Source organism: Ostrinia furnacalis, unplaced genomic scaffold, assembly GCF_004193835.3.
Source record: "Ostrinia furnacalis isolate ACB-3 unplaced genomic scaffold, ASM419383v2 OfSCF2698, whole genome shotgun sequence".
Lineage (NCBI taxonomy): Eukaryota > Metazoa > Arthropoda > Insecta > Lepidoptera > Crambidae > Ostrinia > Ostrinia furnacalis.
In genome coordinates, this window is record NW_021132937.1 from 256,880 (window position 1) to 276,474 (window position 19,595).

At 37.4% G+C, this 19,595-nt stretch overlaps 3 protein-coding genes across 3 annotated transcripts in view; all 3 read left to right on the plus strand.

Annotated features, from left to right (window-relative positions):
- The window catches only part of Tmhs (Tetraspan membrane protein in hair cell stereocilia), a 28,992-nt gene that overhangs the window by 2,208 nt on the left and 7,189 nt on the right, over positions 1-19,595 (plus strand). The gene's annotated exons all lie outside the window — the stretch shown is intronic.
- LOC114356167 (tektin-4) lies at positions 1,502-3,313 on the plus strand. Its single transcript, XM_028309285.1, has one exon. The coding sequence runs from the start codon at positions 1,603-1,605 to the stop codon at positions 3,097-3,099; it is 1,497 nt and encodes a 498-aa protein (XP_028165086.1). The 5' UTR covers positions 1,502-1,602; the 3' UTR covers positions 3,100-3,313.
- On the plus strand, positions 5,233-6,855 carry Tektin-A (testis specific tektin). The gene has a single exon (XM_028309284.1). It carries the CDS (start codon positions 5,322-5,324, stop codon positions 6,837-6,839), a length of 1,518 nt encoding a protein of 505 aa, XP_028165085.1. The 5' UTR covers positions 5,233-5,321; the 3' UTR covers positions 6,840-6,855.

The following is a 19,595-nucleotide window of genomic DNA, read 5'->3' on the forward strand; positions in this document are numbered from 1 at the left end:
AAACCGCTACGTGACCGGAAAAATCCTCGCGAGCACGTACAATAGTGAACTACATTCTCTGTAGGTAGGTAGGTACATCACATTCATAAGGCAGTAACATGCTAATTATGAAATGCGAAGAGAGACACGAACGAAGATTTCCCAGATATAATTGATACTAATGTTGGATCTTGATCTAGAAACGTTATAGTTCCTTTCCTTTTTAACTTAAGTTTGTACAGTAATGATTCTTTGGGCAGAAATAAATAAAAGGACACCAAGTAGACGCTTGTCTTGAATAAGTCCTAAAATATATTCCTCTCTCTACCATTTGGGTCAACAACAAATACCAAATAAGGCACGTGATGACATTTTAATATACCTAGCTAGTTACTCTAAACTATTTATCCTTCAAAATCTTAGTTCTCTCAATAAGATTTTTTCTCTACATTGTTGCGTCTAGCTAAAATGGTCAGTTAAGGTTGTTGCCGCTTAGATACAAATAAAATATTGGTACAGTCGTTTTTGAACATAAAGATGGGAATTTATTAAAAACGGATCAGAGCAAGGTCAATTTTGCCTTTCTAAAAATACACAAGCGTTTATTACAATGCAATTGTAGCGCCATTATGTTGCCTTTATCGGCATAGCTTTAAATATTAAATAATGAGAATGTATCAAAATTATATCATTCATAGATCTTGTTTAGCACGCGCGTTTGTGAATTCTTTTATAATGCTGCGACGTTAAAAGTAAAAGCTAAGTGTGATATAATAATGACAGATTTGATCTCGATACACATCGCCTACAATTTCACGGATTAATCTTAGTTTAGTTAACAGTTATTAAATATTGTGCACTATTCATTAAATTTATATTACAATAAGTAGCTCCACTATACTCCATTTTGGTTTTATATTCGCTTTTAGGCACAGAATAACCCAGTAATTAGTGTTCACAAAAGATTTTACCACCAAACGATTTCTTTTTAATATCGTAAATGGTTGCAAAGGAAGATTAGTTAGTGACCAAAACTGGATTCCTTACCTTATCTTAGGCGGGAAACTTTTCCCGCCTTTAACTTTAAATTAATTAACTTTTCCCGAAAAGTGACTACAAGATAGAGTGAGTAAACACTCTCGTCAGTGATAACTTATACAATATTATTATTATTATGCATATTTTTGACCGGTTTAAAGTGAAACCAAAGTGTTCATAAAATGCATAAGATTGTGTTATGTTTGTAGTAGTAATTTAGCAGAAACTCGGGCAATAAAAACGTCGCCAGGATGTGAAATGACCAGTGCCATTAGAAAGTGAACCACATTAATCGTCTGTCAACATGAGTTGAAAAAATTTTGCTGAAGTTGACTGACCTTGTGAAACTTTGAAATGTAGGGGCTGTATTTCGGGATTAATTTAAAAAGGATGGATAAAAACTTTCGACCTTCGTGGCGATTAACCCCAAACTGGTTGATTGGATGCGTCAAAAAATATTTCTGATTTGACGGTTTCTGTCAATTTATTTGTCCACATTTTTTTAGAAAATAAGTTAATTTTTAGAGCATTTACATTAGCAATTTGGCTGTTATAGTTTTGGTTATCGCTTAAAAATCTGCAAACATGACTTCGTTCCCTGAGCCAGATAAATGCCCCAAAGTGTGCCATGACATCGGCGCCTTTAAAAAGGCAGCAAAAAGTCCTGAGAAGGTCCAGGAAGAAATGAAAGAAGCTGAAGACGCCAAAGCAGCTGCTGCTGAAGCTGGCCCAGCTGCTCAAGCGCCAGAAGAACAGGAGTCGACCAGACCCCCACCTTCAGGGGAAGAATACCTCCCCAATCTCAAGCCAGGACAAGACGGGAAAGTAGACTGGACTCCACTAGGAGGCATGACTGGAACCAGACCAGGGGTCAATAAATACTCCATCAGCAGATACTCTTTAAGCGAATGGAGGAAGCACAACGAGAGTGTCTTGGACCCTGAAGTCATAACTGAGTCTAACATCGTCGACTACAATGCTAAGACCTCAATGATGCAAGCGTTCGGGAATATAGACAAACAGCAGAGCGAAAATACGAAGAGACTGAAACAGAAGGCTAGGGACATCTTCAGGTGGAAAGTCGAAGTCGAGAAAGCGTGTCAAGCCATCACCGATGAAGTGGAACAGCTTGAAATCGAAAGACAACGCTTGAAAGGCGCGTCTCGAGTCCTCATGTTACCTGTATCGATCTCCAAAGAGTGTCTCGATCTCCGCTCGAACAGATTCCAACCGGACTTAGTAGCAGATCTTGCTGAACAAGAGCTGATCAAAGAAATGGAGCTTGTCAGCGAAGTAAAACAAACACTGAAAAATACTTTGGATGAAATCGAAGCGCAAATGGCTATAAACAAAGCTGCTAAACACAGGATTGAATACGACTGGTGTGACAAAGCTATGGCTTACAATACTGAAGCTATCAACTTGGGGTTGACCCCTAAATCCAATACTATCATGTTCAGACCAGGTGCTACAAGGTTTGGAGATTACACAGCGCCTTTAGAGTATTGGGAGTTCTTCTGTAGAGAAAATGTCCAGAACTGTGAAGCTGCCAGACAGAAGTCAGCTGATTTAAGAGGCAGTTTGAACGCCATTCTTGTCAACGGTGGCAGAAAACTGAGGAACCAGGCAGATAGGACTGACATGGCTTTAGCTGAAACTGTAGCGATCACACAGGAGTTGTGTACGAAATTGGAAGAGACTTTAAGGAACACTTTGCAAAGAATAGCTGATATGGAAGCCCTGATTGACGATTTGAAGAGTTCCATCAGGAAAATGGATGCTGCTATGAAGCTGACTCAAACGAGGTTGGATAACAGAAACAACTGGCGACCTCATGGAGAAAGCGTTCGTGATCAGCCTCATTTGGGCCTGATTGAAGAAGTAAAAAAGATACACGAAACTGTTACTTCTCTTCTTGGGCAGTTAAACAACGCTGAGCGCGTGAGATCAGATTTGCTGAAGAAAAGGATTGCCCTAGAAAAGGATATTGCGTCTAAGAGGAAAACTTTGAATATTGACAGAGAGAGATGCGGAATGGTTCGCTCTCACTATCCCACCGCTTCAGAATTGGCTGGCTATTAGAACTAAACACTAAATGTAAAGAAACTGTTAGAGAAATTTTCTCGTACATGTAAAATGCAAAACAAAATTGGCAATACAACGGCAGATTGTTTTCTAATTTAAATACTTTCTATTGTCGTGTCATTGGGATGTAAATTTTATTTAAAGTTACACATCTTTGTTTCATTTCTGTTCTCTGTACGCGTAACTACAACACTCAATACTCAATACGTTTATTGCTTCCTTAATATGTAGTACATTTAGGTGTTACATAGTTATATTTGGAGATCATTAAGGACCCTGTTGGGCGCTGCAAACTAAAAATTTATAAGAGAGGAGGCTTCTTTTTATAGATAGAAAATTATAGTTTAGGTACATCGCTAATGAATTTTATCGTCTAATAAATATTCTTTTATGGTGTAATAGCATTTCGTAGTTAGTAGCTTTTTTAGTCCTGTTATGAATTTACTATTATTATTTTCTTTTAATAAATGATCGGGCAATTTGTTATACTTATGTATATTTTTATGGCCATATTGTATGTGCTTGAAGAAGATAAATTTAGGCGGATGGTTGGTATTTTTAATTTATTTTTATTTCTCAAATTATATTGTGGACATGATTCTTCGCGTTTGGTAAAAAACTCAAAGTGGGAGCGGACAAATTTACAAATATTTAAAATGTAGATACAAGGCAAGGGTAGAATTTTGTACTTTTGAAAATAAGGTTTACAACTGTCTTTGGGCTTGATATTTGCTAATGTACGGACTTTTTCATATAATAGTAGTGCAACAGATGTCGTTCTCAAGTAACAGTCATACATAAGTAATCCAATTAGGTAGGTGTAGTGTACCTAAGAGTAGGTGCTGCCTTCTTTTTTACACGATCTTCTATTTTACTGATGACTATCGTGCGTATGAATTTGGCACTTTAATTCTATTACTTGTTTCTGACATTTCCCCCGCGTGGACTTTAATAAAACATAGCATAAACCTACTTTCGATGTCTATAATAATGTAAAGTTTCTTTATTGCTTGTAGAAGTANAAGGAGTAACATAAACATGCTCATTTTATTGCGTAAACCAAACACACTTTACTGTTATCAAATAGATTTGAGGTCCTGAACCCACATCGCGGTAGGCCTTTCACTAAATATTGTTTTGTTCGTCTTTCAACACTTATGTAACTTGGTGGTGAGCATCATGAAAGTATTATTGCTGTCTAAAGTTGAAGAGGTTAAGATTCAGAGGATTATTTTGGATCTAGCTTTTGCCTGCGGTTTTACCCATTGAATATCGGCTTGTGACCAAAAAATTGCGACGTCTCTGGAATAAACTGGAATGAAAATTAAAGACTAGGTACGTTTTTCCCTGGGTCTCAAACTGTCTCTTTTACCCTATTTTCTATCCATCAGGATCCGTGCAGTGGTACCTATAAAGTGTGAAAAGGCACCCGATAGATAGTTATTATCGCATTTAAAAAGCCGAAAGGTTTATTCTTTTACAATATTCGACACGGCCGATAGATCTAGAAAATTGCCTCGATACTTACTTTTATTTCTTTACGAAACCACCCACGCATAGTGTTGACGAGTGTTTCCTGACAATAGAAGACGCATCGCTTCCTTTCAAGTTTCCACCACTCATTAGTGCAAACAAACACGATCAATTAATCAAAAAAGTGCACTAAACATCAGCCAGTCCCGGAATAGAGGAACTTAGTTATAATTCCACAAAAAGCGAGATGTCGAACAATCGCATCATTTGTAAGCTCCCACGGCGAACACTGTTAGTTACAGTGACCTTTCTGTTGGATCGAAAACAATGCAGGGTCCCATGGAGAGGAGTGATGCGATTGCTTAACCCAGCAGTGAGGCAAGTGAGAATAGCCCCAGGCTTACAACTAGAATGGAGTCAGCAGAGTGTTTAGAATATTTTACGTTAGGTATTTAGTCACCTGCAGATGAAATTGAAATCATTTTCATTCCTGTTTGGTAGAACGTAGAGTTGGAATCTTCAAATCATTGCATTTTCCAAAATATAGTCAACCTTATTATTACAGCTTTGCTAAACCGCTTTCGTTTCAACTAACCATAGAGACAAATAAAAATTAAATTTAGACAGCTGGCACTAATTTGATACACTTATTTTGTCTTTTGACAATATGAATGTAGGATTAAAATTTTTAATTTTCATAACTTTTTATGTAATAACCCCGTGAATCCACCCAAATTCTCGTCAATATGGCGCAAAATTTGACCTGTCCCGACATATGTCCAGCCACAGCAAAACCTCCGGAAGAGGAGAAGTTATACCCCGCAGCTGGTGCCTCTAGAGGTCCTGAGAATCCTCATGCATCCCCGTACGTCCCAGGATGCATCAGGCCACCAGAACCGAAGGTATATCCCCCTGGAGCGCCACCAAGGTATCTCCCACAGCCGACCGACAGCACCAGTGGAGATATCTTAGGCATGGGTCCTATAGGGCCCTGGGCTGCCGGTCACGTCGACTGGACTCCACAAGCAGGCATGACTGGAGTACGACCGGTTGTCGACAAATACTCCATCACAAGATACTCCACTGGGGAGTGGAGGAAGCACAACGAGTTTGTCCTCACGCCTCGAGCCACTGATAAAGCTAAGGCCGTTGAAGCGAAAACGCGCAAAGATATCTCGGATGCTTTTAACGCTATGGACAACAAGCAGGCGGAGACGAACAAGAAATTGGATTATCGAGTCAAAGAACTGGCGCGCTGGAAGAAAGAAGTCGAGAAAGCTCTTGATGCGATGATTAAAGAGATTGATGTTCTTGACGACGAGAGAGCCCGGCTCAAGGGCGCTTGCAGGATATTGAACTTGCCTGAAATGATCTCTCGCGAGTGTCTGGAGTTGAGGACGCATCGTTACGAACCAGATTTGGTCAGAGATGATGCGGAACAGGAACTGATTAAGGAGGTCGCTATCGTGGGAGAGATCAGACGAGTTTTTAACACCACGTTAGCAGAAGTTGAAACTCAGATGTGTATGAACAAATCCGCGAAGTCAGCGCTAGAATTCGACTGGAGTGACAAGATGGTGAGTTTGAAGTTGGATAGAAAGAACCTGACTTTGACTCCTGAATCCAACCTATTGCTAAATCACCCTGGTGTGGCGAGGTGGCCTGAAAACGCGTCGACGTATGACTACTGGGAACATTACTGCAGAGAGAGTATAAGGAACTGCGACGAGGTCAGGGACAAATCTGCAAAGCTTCGACAATTTTTATCGAGTACAATAGTCAATGGAAGTCGGGACATGAAGTTGCAGGCTGACAGAACGAATGCGGCGTTGGCTGAAACTGTTGCAGCTACAGAAGAACTGTGTGAAAAGTTGGAAGAAAACTTGAAGGATAACTTGCAAACCATAGCCAATGTTGAGAACCTTATTGACTACCTCAAGGATTCTCTGAGAAAGAGTAATGATAGAGCCAGATTAGTTATGACCAGGCTTCACGGTAGGAACTATGAAAGGCCAGGAGTTGAAAACTGTAGAGATGATGCGCAATACAATTTGATAGCTGAAGCTAAATTTATAAAAGAGACTTGTGAGTCCCTGAATGATAAGACTAGAGAAGCAGAAACCGTGAGATCGGAGTTAATGAAGTATAGAGGGGAGCTGGAGAAGGAGATCGCTTGCAAACGGAAGAGTTTAAACATTGATAAAGACAGGTGCGCACGAGTGCGCGCTCTTATGCCCAAACCCGAGGAATTTGCTGGTGGATAATGCAATAAATTCGTTGTTCAATAACTGTTGTTGTATTCCTTTTAAAATACCTAATAGGTACACATTGATTTTTTTTTTCAGAAAAGTAACAAAAACAAAGCCTCGCGTTTCGGCTTATTAGAAAGTCAACAATAACCGACACAGACACATTAAGTGGCAAATATATTATGAGATATTATTACTCAACCGTTACATAAGATGGCCGCTCGCACTTATCTCCAAACTTTTGGCTGTCAGCCGAAGAATGTGTGTATTGTTGATGGATCAGTATCAGATGGCATAATCAGGTCATTTCGACCTAGATCGTGAGAAAATTATGTAAATTACATTTTTAATTTTATGCAGTAGGATAGTACAGCGGCTGTACTATCCTACTGCATAAAATTAAACAGACAACCGGATTGCTTAAATGGCAAAGTGTGGCTGTAGTACAGCCACACTTTGCCATTTAAGCAATCCGGTTGTCTGTTAGCATCATGAATCGTCATCTGAACAACTTTGCAAACAAAGTTGCATTTCTACGTACTTACTCAGGGGTTGGAGAAGACAGGTTTTTGAGTAGTGATGAGAACTGACTGAAAGTCTACAGGGTGGGTTACCTGATACCTGGTTTTTAAAAGCCTAAAGTGGTCCCTGTAGCGTCCTAAGACATGAGTGGGGGAGGAAGCGTAAGCCTCCATAAGAGGCCCCAGTCACAGTGTTTCAGGCAGGACTTATGATTGATGACTCCGAGGTATCTTTTGTTTATTTTTGTAAAAAGCGATAGTTCTATCTATCTACTCCAGAAATGAGTGTAAAACCTTATGGATCTTAGTTTTCAGGAGTCTTTCAAAAAACCTTCATTAGCCATGCTATACTGACTAATAATATGTAAAATCCAATGACTCCTACATACAAACATGCTTACATAATTATATACCTACATAATCTACATAATATTACTAGTATCATTCATACATTAGTAATGCATTAACAGTATGCGTGTATCACATTTACTACTGTTACTACATTTTGATGGAGCTACAGGTACCGTACGTGATCATAGAGACCATACCATTAGGTCGAGTCACGTTTAGACGGTCAAACGAGTTTTTTGATAACTTAGTTGGGTCAACGAATAAATTAATATAATTTGCGGAATTGCGAGTGTAGTAATACGGATATGCGTTAATAACTGCATAACCTGATTAGTGAAGATGATCTTTGACTTGTAAATCTAGAAAAAGTGATGTTGCATATTGCAATACTTACAAAGTAACAAATTACAAAAAAAACTTTATCTTTGTATTTCTTAGCTGAAAAATTGAACTTTTATTATGATATGCCGTGTGGTCTTAGCTTGCTTTTAGAGACTTCTTACCTAATTAATTGTTTGTAAGATAAAATACCATACAAAGCGAACTCGGAAACCACCTCCACAAAATCCACTATTAAGGTCTGCACTTGGTGTGATAATAATAGTAGGTATCTTAAAATTTACCATGGGAAAAAAAACAGAAAGAGCTCAAATTACGTAATTAATCCTGAATGTTATATGTAGGTACTCTATGTTAATATTATGCCTTTGAAGCACACGCTTATTATTATGTAGACAATAGCTATAATGCAGCACTGTAAAATCCCATAGATACCCTCAAATCTGTGCTAGAATACACTGTTTTAAGAAAATGTAGAGTTCTCAAAGAAAAGGTCTTCATGGCATTGCACTGGCTCCAATCAACGACAGACAAAGGCAGATTATGTAATATCTACCTAAATGACTATTCCACAATGTCTTAATAAACGGCCGAAGCCTGTTGATTGTGACTTTGGTTATTTATCGGTTTTTGCGGTCCATTTGGTAGTTGCAGATTGCGTCAGCTAAGTATTTGACTTGTAAATTAAGTGAAAACTAGTTTGATTGGAGACTAAATTGATTGAGGGCATTGAGGCACTCTTCTTCTATCGTTTGATATGGGTCAACATAGAATTTTTCAGTGTTTAAAAACATTTTTTGAGCGGTTGCTCAGGTACCTTACTCCATTTGGAAAACGAATTTCGTACCTTAGAACTCCTTAAAAATCATCAGTTTTCCTTCCTTAATTTTAGTTTTTCATTATCTTCAAGTTTTATGACGGCAAAAGGCAACGTCATTCACATAGGTATTACGTATTACATATTATCATCTTCATTATCATTTCAGCCATAGGACGTCCACTGCTGAACATGTCCTCCCCCAATCCCCCTTTCCATAATTTCTACACTATCTTATTTCATCCAAATTGATTCATTGCGTGAAAGACACAAAAGAGTGACTTTTGGTAATCCACGCAGCTTTTACATCATTAGACCTTATTACATTTGAAAAATTACACATTTGTTATGTTGTAGGTACGACTTAATAACTCTATTGTTAAAGTATTAAATTGCGCAATTGTCATTGTTATACTTTTATGTTTATCTCACATGACTTTCTCTAAGAGATATTCTCGGCAATGTTGGAAACTTCACTTGAGAAGTTTGAAAGCATGGTAAATAATATAATAATAATAGTGTTGTCAACTGCTCCAACTATAATTTAATAGCCGTCCTATTGATAGTTGATCATCAACAGACCTTTACAGTCCACTGCTGGACTATGAGCCTCCTCCACTATAGTGGAGGGGTTTGCCATAATCCCCACGCTTGGCAGGCGCGTTGGAGACCACAGTTTGAAATATTGATGTTTTTCAGAGAGCGCTGCAGCCCGTTCTCTGTTTGATGTGTCCCTAAAGTCTCTTACGACACCTGTGGGAAGAGTAGGGGTTGATGACAAATGTATTCTACTCTGCTGTCACCACACGGCTTAATAGTTGATCTTGAATAGAATCGATGTTATCGGCTAATAGCAGTATCGACAGTTAGTACTTCGTTCCGCGAAGGGATTCGATTTTGGCAGCGATCAAAAAGTGCTAAGTCTAGATCCCTTGACTTGAAAATTCTTCATTCGCCGCCTCTTTCCTTCACCGAAAGGTGTGCGTGACTCTTCCAAGTTCCAACATCAATAAATCATATTTTTTCCCACCCAACGCTCTGGACCGTAACGTTAACACTCGCGGTTGTGAAGCTAAGCGTCCATTACGAAATAACAAGAATTTGCAGCTCGGATTTAATCAAATTACTTGTCGGATAGTAAATTAATAGTGTGGCTAGCGGGTTTTTAATTAATGTATTAGGTGTGGATGAGTTTAAAAATGTTACCATTAGTAAATTTGCGCGCTGCGGTCGAGCGGTTCTGGTTGCGTTCAATCCTCAATTAATGTAATTATAAAAGGTAATTTAACAACTGTTCTTGCCCAACTCATGGTGTTTAATGACTGGTCTTGACCACTTATGGCCGCGTCCACATCTTCAGCCTTCAGTAGTCCACTGCTGGATATAGGTCCTCTCATAGAACGCCACAGAATCGCCCTGTCGTTTGTATCAAGTGGGTTCCCTTTACTTAAGAAGAGCCTTTAGCAGTTCACAGCTGGATATAGGCCTATTGAACACCACAGAACGGCACTGTGCCTTCTGCATCAAGTGGTAATGCACCGTCTACTTTCGTGGTAATCTCAAATCACGGAATTAAATCGTTTTCTGTGAAGGTAATCAGAAACGGATAATGACAATCAGACACGCTGCCACAGACTGATAGTTAAGTAGTAAGATTACCTAATAGTTAAGTACACGCTGTATCTTCTAGTCCGTGCTCGCTAATGGTTCAGTCAGATCTGTTTGAGAAATGTGCCCTAAGCTAATCGGGACTATTCCCACCTCTCGTTCCCACCACTGCAACTCCTGTGTAGCCAGGATCTACAGCTTGACCGCCACAAAAACACAACCAATGAAGGTCCAGTTTGTCCCGGGGGAAAGTTAAACTGATATTAAGAAGAAGGAGGAGTTCTTAATTAAGGTTCGACTTCCCTCCATTGCAAATCGGATGACAGGTGACAAACAAAGGTTTAAAACCTTTAAGAAAAGATTATGCAACACGGACAATAACAATAATAATAATAATGTGCCCTAAGCTACCCAATGTCACCATTTGATAAGTCTTAAGGCTGTCCGGTAACCATATTTTTAGTACAGGCTACCCAACGGATTCGCTTGCTGAGCCGCCAAAGCAAGAAGAAAGGGTGCATTATCAATTTGATTTTTAGATACCAGTACCTATTGAAATTATAATTATCTAGTTAAATTCGTTCTCTTCTTCCATCGTGTAGGTTAATAAACCTTTTCCAGTTCGGTTCGCTTCCAGTCCAGTCCAGTTTCCATCAGCTGTCAATCCTGTCATGTTACTATGAGTTATTTGGGAACTAATTGGTCACGCTGCTAGCACCAGCATCAGTATTGCAGAAGAAAAAACTCAAAGTACAGGTTAAACTTATCTAGGTAGGTACTAGGGGAGCTGGAGCGTGTCTCCTAGCGTGCACTATAGTATTTCTTAACACCCAGCGATAAGCTCTAGTAGGTACTTACTCTAGTTTGAGGTAGGTACGAGTACGTCTTTTGGGACTTTGTCAAACGAGAATGGTCACATTAATGATCCTTTAAATGACGTGAAATAGCTCTACTGTAGTCTAGCTAGACCATGTGATTTGGGCTTTTGTTAAACGAGAATGGTCATTCTGTTGTCCTTTATTGACGTCGCTAACTTGAGCTAACTACCCATATCTACTGCTTATTAATGACTTTCATGGAAGGAGAAGGATTCAACTTCAACTATGCATAGAAAGAAATAAAGAAAGAAAAATTTTTTATTTGGCACCAAATTACTAATAGGTAATCAAGTCAGAAAGCATTTCAACAAAACTACTTCTTTTTCCTCTTTCTGAGGGTCTACTCAATCTACTCATGTTGAGGATCTGATAGATATGGAAGAAGAATGTAATAGCGTTATTATAGTCTCCTCTTTATATCGTTGGACTGCCACCAAACCCAAGTAAGTTGATGACTGTCAAGCTATTGGTCATTGGAACAAATTCAGTAATTAGTTAATTGATAATTAAATTGAATTTGATTTGACAAGAGATTAATAATTCATAACTTATCAATATTAAAACTTGTAGGTAATTGTAACCAATTAAAATCTATATTAATAATTTCGTCAAGGGGTACGGTAGACTGGATCGAAACCTTATATGAATAACAAAGCATAAAAAAATAACGATTTTGAGTCGACAACATATATCCGCAAAATTCGGATAATGGAGAATTTCGTTAAATTCCGATGGCACTGACAAACAAACCGCTGTCGCCATCTTTAGTAGTTCACCATCCACTCACTATGCGATCAACGCCAAAACCTTATTATAAACTATTTGCTGGGTTGTCATCGATCCATAAATAAATGGAAATCAGTGCGTTTCGCGATTTTTATGATATACTCTTTGTTATGTGTTTTTTCTTTAAACCTGGTATTGGCCGATTCAAGCACAGAAAAAGAATATTAGCCATAACCACAGATATGGATAGATGCAGCTTGTCAAAAAATTTGTATGAAGACGAGCGTGCCACTTTTTAAACGTCATTAGTGTCATTTTAGCGAATTTTAGTGATTGCCGCAATGTAAAAATAATCGTATCATCGTACTGCATTCGCAAAGTCATCGAAATTATCGTGTGACTCGATTCGACAATTAATTAATTCCGATAAAACTGATATTTTGCTATTTATAGCTAGTCTAACTGTGGATTAAAATAAATTCTATATTATTATTAATTTGCAAATAATATTTTTACTGTGCGTATATCAAAGTAATGATCGTTATTCCATTATGTTAAATAGTACTACTAGTAATTTATACTTAATTTCATACTTTTAAATCCTAGTAGGTACCAGACCTAGTTTCATAAAATAAAGAGTAACTCAAGCTTATTATCTATATAAATAAAAATGAATTGATGTTCGTTAGTCTGATTAAAACTCGAGAACGGCTGAGCCGATTGAGCTGATTTTGGTTTTAAAATGTTTGTCGTAGTCCAGGGTAGGTCTTAAACGGTGAGCAAATAAGGAAAAATTGCGATGGCTTATTTATTGCCTTTAAGGCGGAACAGAGTTCGCCGGGTCAGCTAGTTTTTAATAAATGTAAAAATGCGTAGTTTTGCCAATACATTTAGTTTCATAAAGCTAAGTCAGGATACTTAGTTTTGAAGATATTTCTAGATTATTTTCTGTGGGTGGTGTTTTTTAAAGGAATTAAAAATATTGCTGTAAATAAAATAATGCAAAACCTTATTGATAATGTGACATTTGGTTAGTGAAGAATTGGTGTTAAAATTTTGTGATTTTATCATTATTTCTCTGATTTAAACTATTTCCGATATTTTTTATTTCCTGTATTAAAAACAATGCTACTTTATACTTCTTCTACTGCTACTTTATTCTAATTTAATTATTTGTTACTTGTGCTGTTAATTACAATTCTCAATCCGTTAATAATTTCTTCTTTCTACCGTGTTCGTACTACTATCCTCGTAAAATCATCGTAACCGATTGTTGTAATCGGATTACAATTAACAACGTGAACATCACTCGACCATGTATGTCCATTTGGACATATCGGAATGGCACGCTTTGACGAGCAACTTGCTGTATCTACTCTAATCCATATCTGTGGCCATAACCATAAAAGTTGAAGTTCAAATGTCAATGTCATTTAATTTTAGTTTCGCACAGTGATAAATTCCAGTGACATGCAATTTTTGTAATGGCAAAATATTAGTAAGAAACTGCAAACAAATGCAAATATGCAGTCGATGTGTGGAATGCGACAACATTATACTCGGTAAGCGGCTTAATATTTTTTTTTATTTAACCCGAAAAATAATAATAAATGACCACATGCATAGCCTGTGTTGAGTATAGAAACAGACACGATTTTTGCACCGTTTTTTCTGATAACGGAATGCGCAAGTTCCACTTGAGCTCGGCTGGTTCTTATTATACTTAAATAACTAGCTTTCCGCCCGCGGCTTCGCCCGCGTGGAATTTTGTCTGTCACAGAAAAACTTTATCGCGCGCGTCCCTGTTTCAAAAACCGGGATAAAAACTATCCTATGTTCTTTCCCGGGACTCAAACTATCTCTATGCCAAAGTTCATCAAAATCGGTTGCGAGGTTTAAGCGGGAAAGCGTAACAGACAGACAGACAGACNGCGCGGAAAGCCTATTTCGTAAATCCGCATTTTGTTGCAGAAATGCGTTATTTTGAACTAAAAGTTCTTCCAAACGATCTTGTAATTCTTTAAATTCTGCCATATTACAAACCTGGTTAGATTATTCTTAAAAATAAAATGTTATAATTTAGGTGAAAACAATTAAATTAATTAAACTTAAGAAAGAAAATAAAACCTTTTTTGTGCAACAACAATACGCAGAATTTTGAATAGTAAAAACAAAACTCTTTAAAAAAAAAATTTTTAAAAAAGTTTCAGACAATAGACAATGCAAAAACACACACAGCTGTTTTAGGGACAATGGCGGCAAAACAATGATATTATATCGGCAAAACAAAAACACCAACTATGCCGTACACTTACTGAACTACCAAAACTATTTATTACGTATGATACTACTTGCATGTCCTTTTCACTGTATGATCCTCATGAATAGAAGTCCTAAATCTTGCTTGTTAACGTAGTCTGATTGAACTCTTGAAACACTGGATGTGGTTGGTTACACGTAAAATTTGCANAAAAGAATATCTCTTGTTTAGGCGAGCACTCGCGATGCGTATTATCTAATGAGCATCAATCCAACAGAAAGTAACTGCCTTTAAAATCATCCTGAATAAAAGATAAAACGATAATATTATTTTGATCACTTCGTTGTTTTAAACATTATTATTTTTTTCTGTCAGTATCAGTCAGATTAAACATGTCAAAAAATGACAATTGACATTTAAAACGTTTTGTTCTCCATGTTCAAGCGTTCTGTTAACCTTCAAAGCGTTTTGTTAACCTTGTTCCGTATTANCAGTAATGTATTTTCACTGTATCCTTGTTTCGTGGTCAGACGCGTCGGGGTCACCAATTTGGTGCCGGTTGGTGGGCACCATAAAACATCTTGTATCAGTGACTTCTGTAGAGGTTCTATGAAAATATAACTCGCGCTAAGTTTGATAACGTGGTTTATTCATGAGCTTAAACACAGTACATTTTTCTTGCACAAATTATTTATAATTCGCGGGCGAGTCTAATAGTACGAAGTGTCATCTGGCGGCCGCCTGCCTAGCGAGTCTTCATGTTGGTAGCGAAAACAGTATTGCCAACCACACGATGACATTTCGCTACACTTCCTTAATTTTAGTTTTTTAGTTTTTCATTATCTTCAAGTTTTATGACGGCAAAAGGCAACGTCATTCACATAGGTATTACCAGGTATTACATATTATCATCTTCATTATCATTTCAGCCATAGGACATCCACTGCTGAACATGTCCTCCCCCAATCTCCCCTTTCCATAATTTCTATACTATCATCCCAATTGATTCATTGCGTGAAAGACACAAGAGTGACTTTTGGTATTAATCCACGCAGCTTTTACATCATTAGACCTTATTAAATTTGAAAAATTACACATTTGTTATGTTTAGGTACGACTTAATAACTCTATTGTTAAAGTATAAATTGCGCAATTGCCTTTGTTATACTTTAATGTTTATCTCACAAGACTTTCTGTAAGAGATATCTGCAATGGTGGAAACTTCACTTGAGAAGTTGGAAAGCATGGTAAATATAATAATAATAGTGCTGTCAACTGCTCCAACTATAATTTAATAGCCGTCCTATTGATAGTTGATCATCAACAGACCTTTACAGTCCACTTCTGGACTATGAGCCTCCTCCACTATATCTAGTGGAGGGTTTTGATATAATCCCCACGCTTGGCGACGGGTTGGTTGGAGATCCGATCGCAGTTTTTAAATGGATGTTTTTCAGTGAGCGCTGCTGCCCGTTCTCTGTTTGATGTGTCCCTAAAGTCTCTTACGACACCTGTGGGAAGAGTAGGGGTTCTTCCTTCACCGAAAGGTGTGCGTGACTCTTCCAAGTTCCAACATCAATAAATAATATTTTTTCCCACCCAACGCTCTGGACCGTAACGTTAACATTCGCGGTTGTGAAGCTAAGCGTCCATTACGAAATAACAAGAATTTGCTTGGATTTAATAACATTACTTGTCGGATAGTAAATTAATAGTGTGGCTAGCGGGTTTTTAATTAACGTATTAAGTAGGTGTGGATGAGTTTAAAAATGTTACCATTAGTAAATTTGCGCGCTCCGGTCGAGTGGTTCTGGTTGCGTTCAATCCTCAATTAATGTAATTATAAAAGCTAACTTACCAACTGTTCTTACTCAACTCATGGTGTTTAATGACTGGTCTTGACCACTTTTGGTCGCTTTTCATCTTCAGCCTTCAAAAGTCCACGCTGGATAGTCCTCCCCATAGATCGCCCCATTGGACAGCTATGAGTCATTTGCATCGAGCAAATTTATACTTATGGAGAGCCTTTAGAAGTTCACAGCTGGATATAGGTAGGCCTGTAGAACACCACAGAACCGCACTGTGCCTTCTGCATCAAGTGGTAATGCACCGTCTACTTTCGTGATAATCTCAGATCACAAAATTAAATTGTTTTCTGTGAAGGTAATCAGACACGGGTAATGACAATCAGTCACGCTGCGACAGATTACCTAATAGTTAGGTAGGCACATGCAGTGTCTTCTAGTCCGTGATCGCTAATGGTTCAGTCAGATGAGTCAGATCTGAGAAATGTGCCCTAAGCTACCCAATGTCACCGTTTGATAAGTCTTAAAGCTGTCGGTGACCATATCTTTGGGACAGGCTACCTAACGGATTCGCTTGCTGAGCCGCCAAAGCAAGAAGAAAGGGTGCATTATCAATTTGATTTTTAGATATCAGTACCTACCTACCTATTGAAATTTTGAAATTATATCTGGTTAACTATTCGAGCTCTTCTTCTATCGTGTATAGGTTAATAAACCTTTTCCATTTCAATTCGCTTCCAGTTCAGTCCAGTTTCCATCATCTGTCAATCCTGTCATGTTACTGGGAGTTATTGGGGAACTAATTGGTCACGCTGCTAGCACCAGCATCAGTATTGCAGAAGAAAAAACTCAAACTACAGGCACCAACTTTTCTAGGTACTAGGGGCGCTGGAGCGTGTCTCCTGGCGTGCACCATAGTTACAATACAAACACCAGCGATAAGCTCTAGTAGGGTAAGGTGGGGCACAATGAAACAAAAAAACGTTTTTTGTTCATAGAAACAAAATATCTTACTATTTTAATAAACTCTTTTCAAGAAAATTTACATTAGCTATCCCTTTAATAATCAACAATATCAAACTACATGTTTCTATAAGTAATCTTAAATTATTGGCACTTTTTCGAGATCAATTTTTTGTTTTACTGTGCCCCAGATCTGGGGTACAGTAAAACTAGGGTAGGGGTACTATGAAACAGATTGGGGCACAGTCCGTAAACACTCTTCGCACTTTGTAGTTGGGCGTATATCGCACGACCTGTCCCTCTTCTTCTCGGTTTTCCTTTTTTTTCTTGAAATACCTATACAATGTGCTAAAATTAACATTTTTCAGATTTTCTGCTTCTCATAAGTTCATATCTGCTTCATTAGGAAGCCCTATATCCGTTTTTCTTTTCCGGTTACGAACCATTGTGGTGTTTTCTAAAAACAAAAAACTTATCTTACACTGAAACATGTTTTACTGTGCCCCGTTTCACTGTACCCCATGACCCCCTTCAATAACACAAAAACATATAACATTCTTTAGGTTATAAACACCGGCCTTCGTCTGATGTCAATATTACAAGAAATATGCAAGAATTATTAAAAAAATAGCCATACATACCTTTGGTAAACAGTGTACTAATAAAATCGAAATCTTTTTCGTGAAAAAAGATACGAATTACTTTCAAAAATCAGTTTTTTTGCAAGAATTCAACAGGCAGCTTTCAAATTGAGAAAAGACAACTGCACCAAGATGGCAGTGCGAACGCTTAATAAAGCAGTGTGGCCAGTAAAAATAAATTGATAAAAAGAGGTAGAAATATTAAACTTGTTTTACTGTACCCCGTGTGTCACTGTGCCCCCTGTAACCCTACTCTTGTTTGTGGTAGGTAGGGTAAACCGACAGTCATTGGACGCTGCCATTCATTGGACAAAACAACCCTTGAATTTTCTTAAAATGAATATTCCTTCAAATACAATGAATATTCCTTAAAAAAACGCCCTTTTATCTCCATCACTCGGAATCTCTCAGTTGTTGAAATAGAAATGCTATTTTTAATTCAGTAAATAACTGCCCAATAACTTTCTAAGTGTCCAATGACTGGCAAAATGAATGACTTTACCCTATGTGTTTTGGGCCTACAAACGAGAATGGTCATTATGTCCTTTATTGACTTCGTTCTGCCACATTATTAATGCATTTCATGGGAACAGAAGAGTCCATCTTCAGCAATGCATTGATAATCGAGTCGACAGAAGTGTGGGTTTCTATAAGGGATACTGGTTTTTTGTTTGTATCCCTTAGTGAGTTGGTTGATGACTGTCAAACTATTGGTCATTGAAACAAATTAAGTAATTAAGTTAATTGATAATTAAATTGAATTTGATTTGACAAGAGATTAATAATTCGTAACTTATCAATATTAAAAACTTGTAGGTAATTGTAACCAATTAAAATACTTAAATAATGCTTACCAATTAATACATTTTACACGTAATCAATCTGAAAAGTGTCGTAATCAATCGAGTGTTTTTGTTTTCAACTTGATGACATTATTATGAGGTAATAGAAACAAAGGAGTCAGGTTTTTTTACAATCACAGACATTTTAAACTTTGCCTATAATGAAGTATTTTCACACATTATTAACATTGAGAATTCACGTAATTTATATCAATTACAAAATTGAACCTATAAACATTTTAAAGTGTGGATTTTTTAATGCTAATAGCTTGTTATTGTTACGAAAGTGAGCTGTGATTGAGAAAGCTTGACTTAAGTTAATCGGGAAAAGCTAGAGTTTCTCCAGTCGATTGCTTCGTTACAAGTAATTACTTGAAAGTTTACTTATTTGTAATTACTTTGTTTGACTCTCGAGCTGTTTTGATAGATATCTCGTAGGTACTATAATTATTATGATCGGAAGTCTGATATTGTGATTGCAAAAAACCTGTCCGTTGGATGTTGGATAATTTATGAAAAACTTTATGATTTCTTTTAACGATTTGGTTGCTAATTTTAAGAAAATTGTGATTTGATTCTCTTATATCGGATAGGCTGAACAAACTTAGGCAATTCAATTTTTTCAAGTTATTTCAAAATTTAGGTCACAAGTTCACGACACCAGTGCCATCGCAAACTTGAATTTTTGAGAAATGTTCCTTTAAAAAGCCAATTTATCAATTTTACAGTCACAGAAGAGTTTGCGATGCAACGAAAGATAAATTAAGACAGTACTTAATTCTTATAATGATCAATCTTGAATAATTGCTTGTCCACTGATAGCCGTCCGTAGTAATCAAGTATAATCCTAGAACCTGGTCTTCCCTACCACAGAAAATGGCCTACCTAATTACAAAGGGTAATGCGCGTAACCTATTCCACAACCTATTCATACAAAATTGCGCACGCGCAGATAGACTTCATTGTTTATATAACTTGTGCTCTTGCATTGTGCACTTCGGATCAAGGACTACAGGTGGA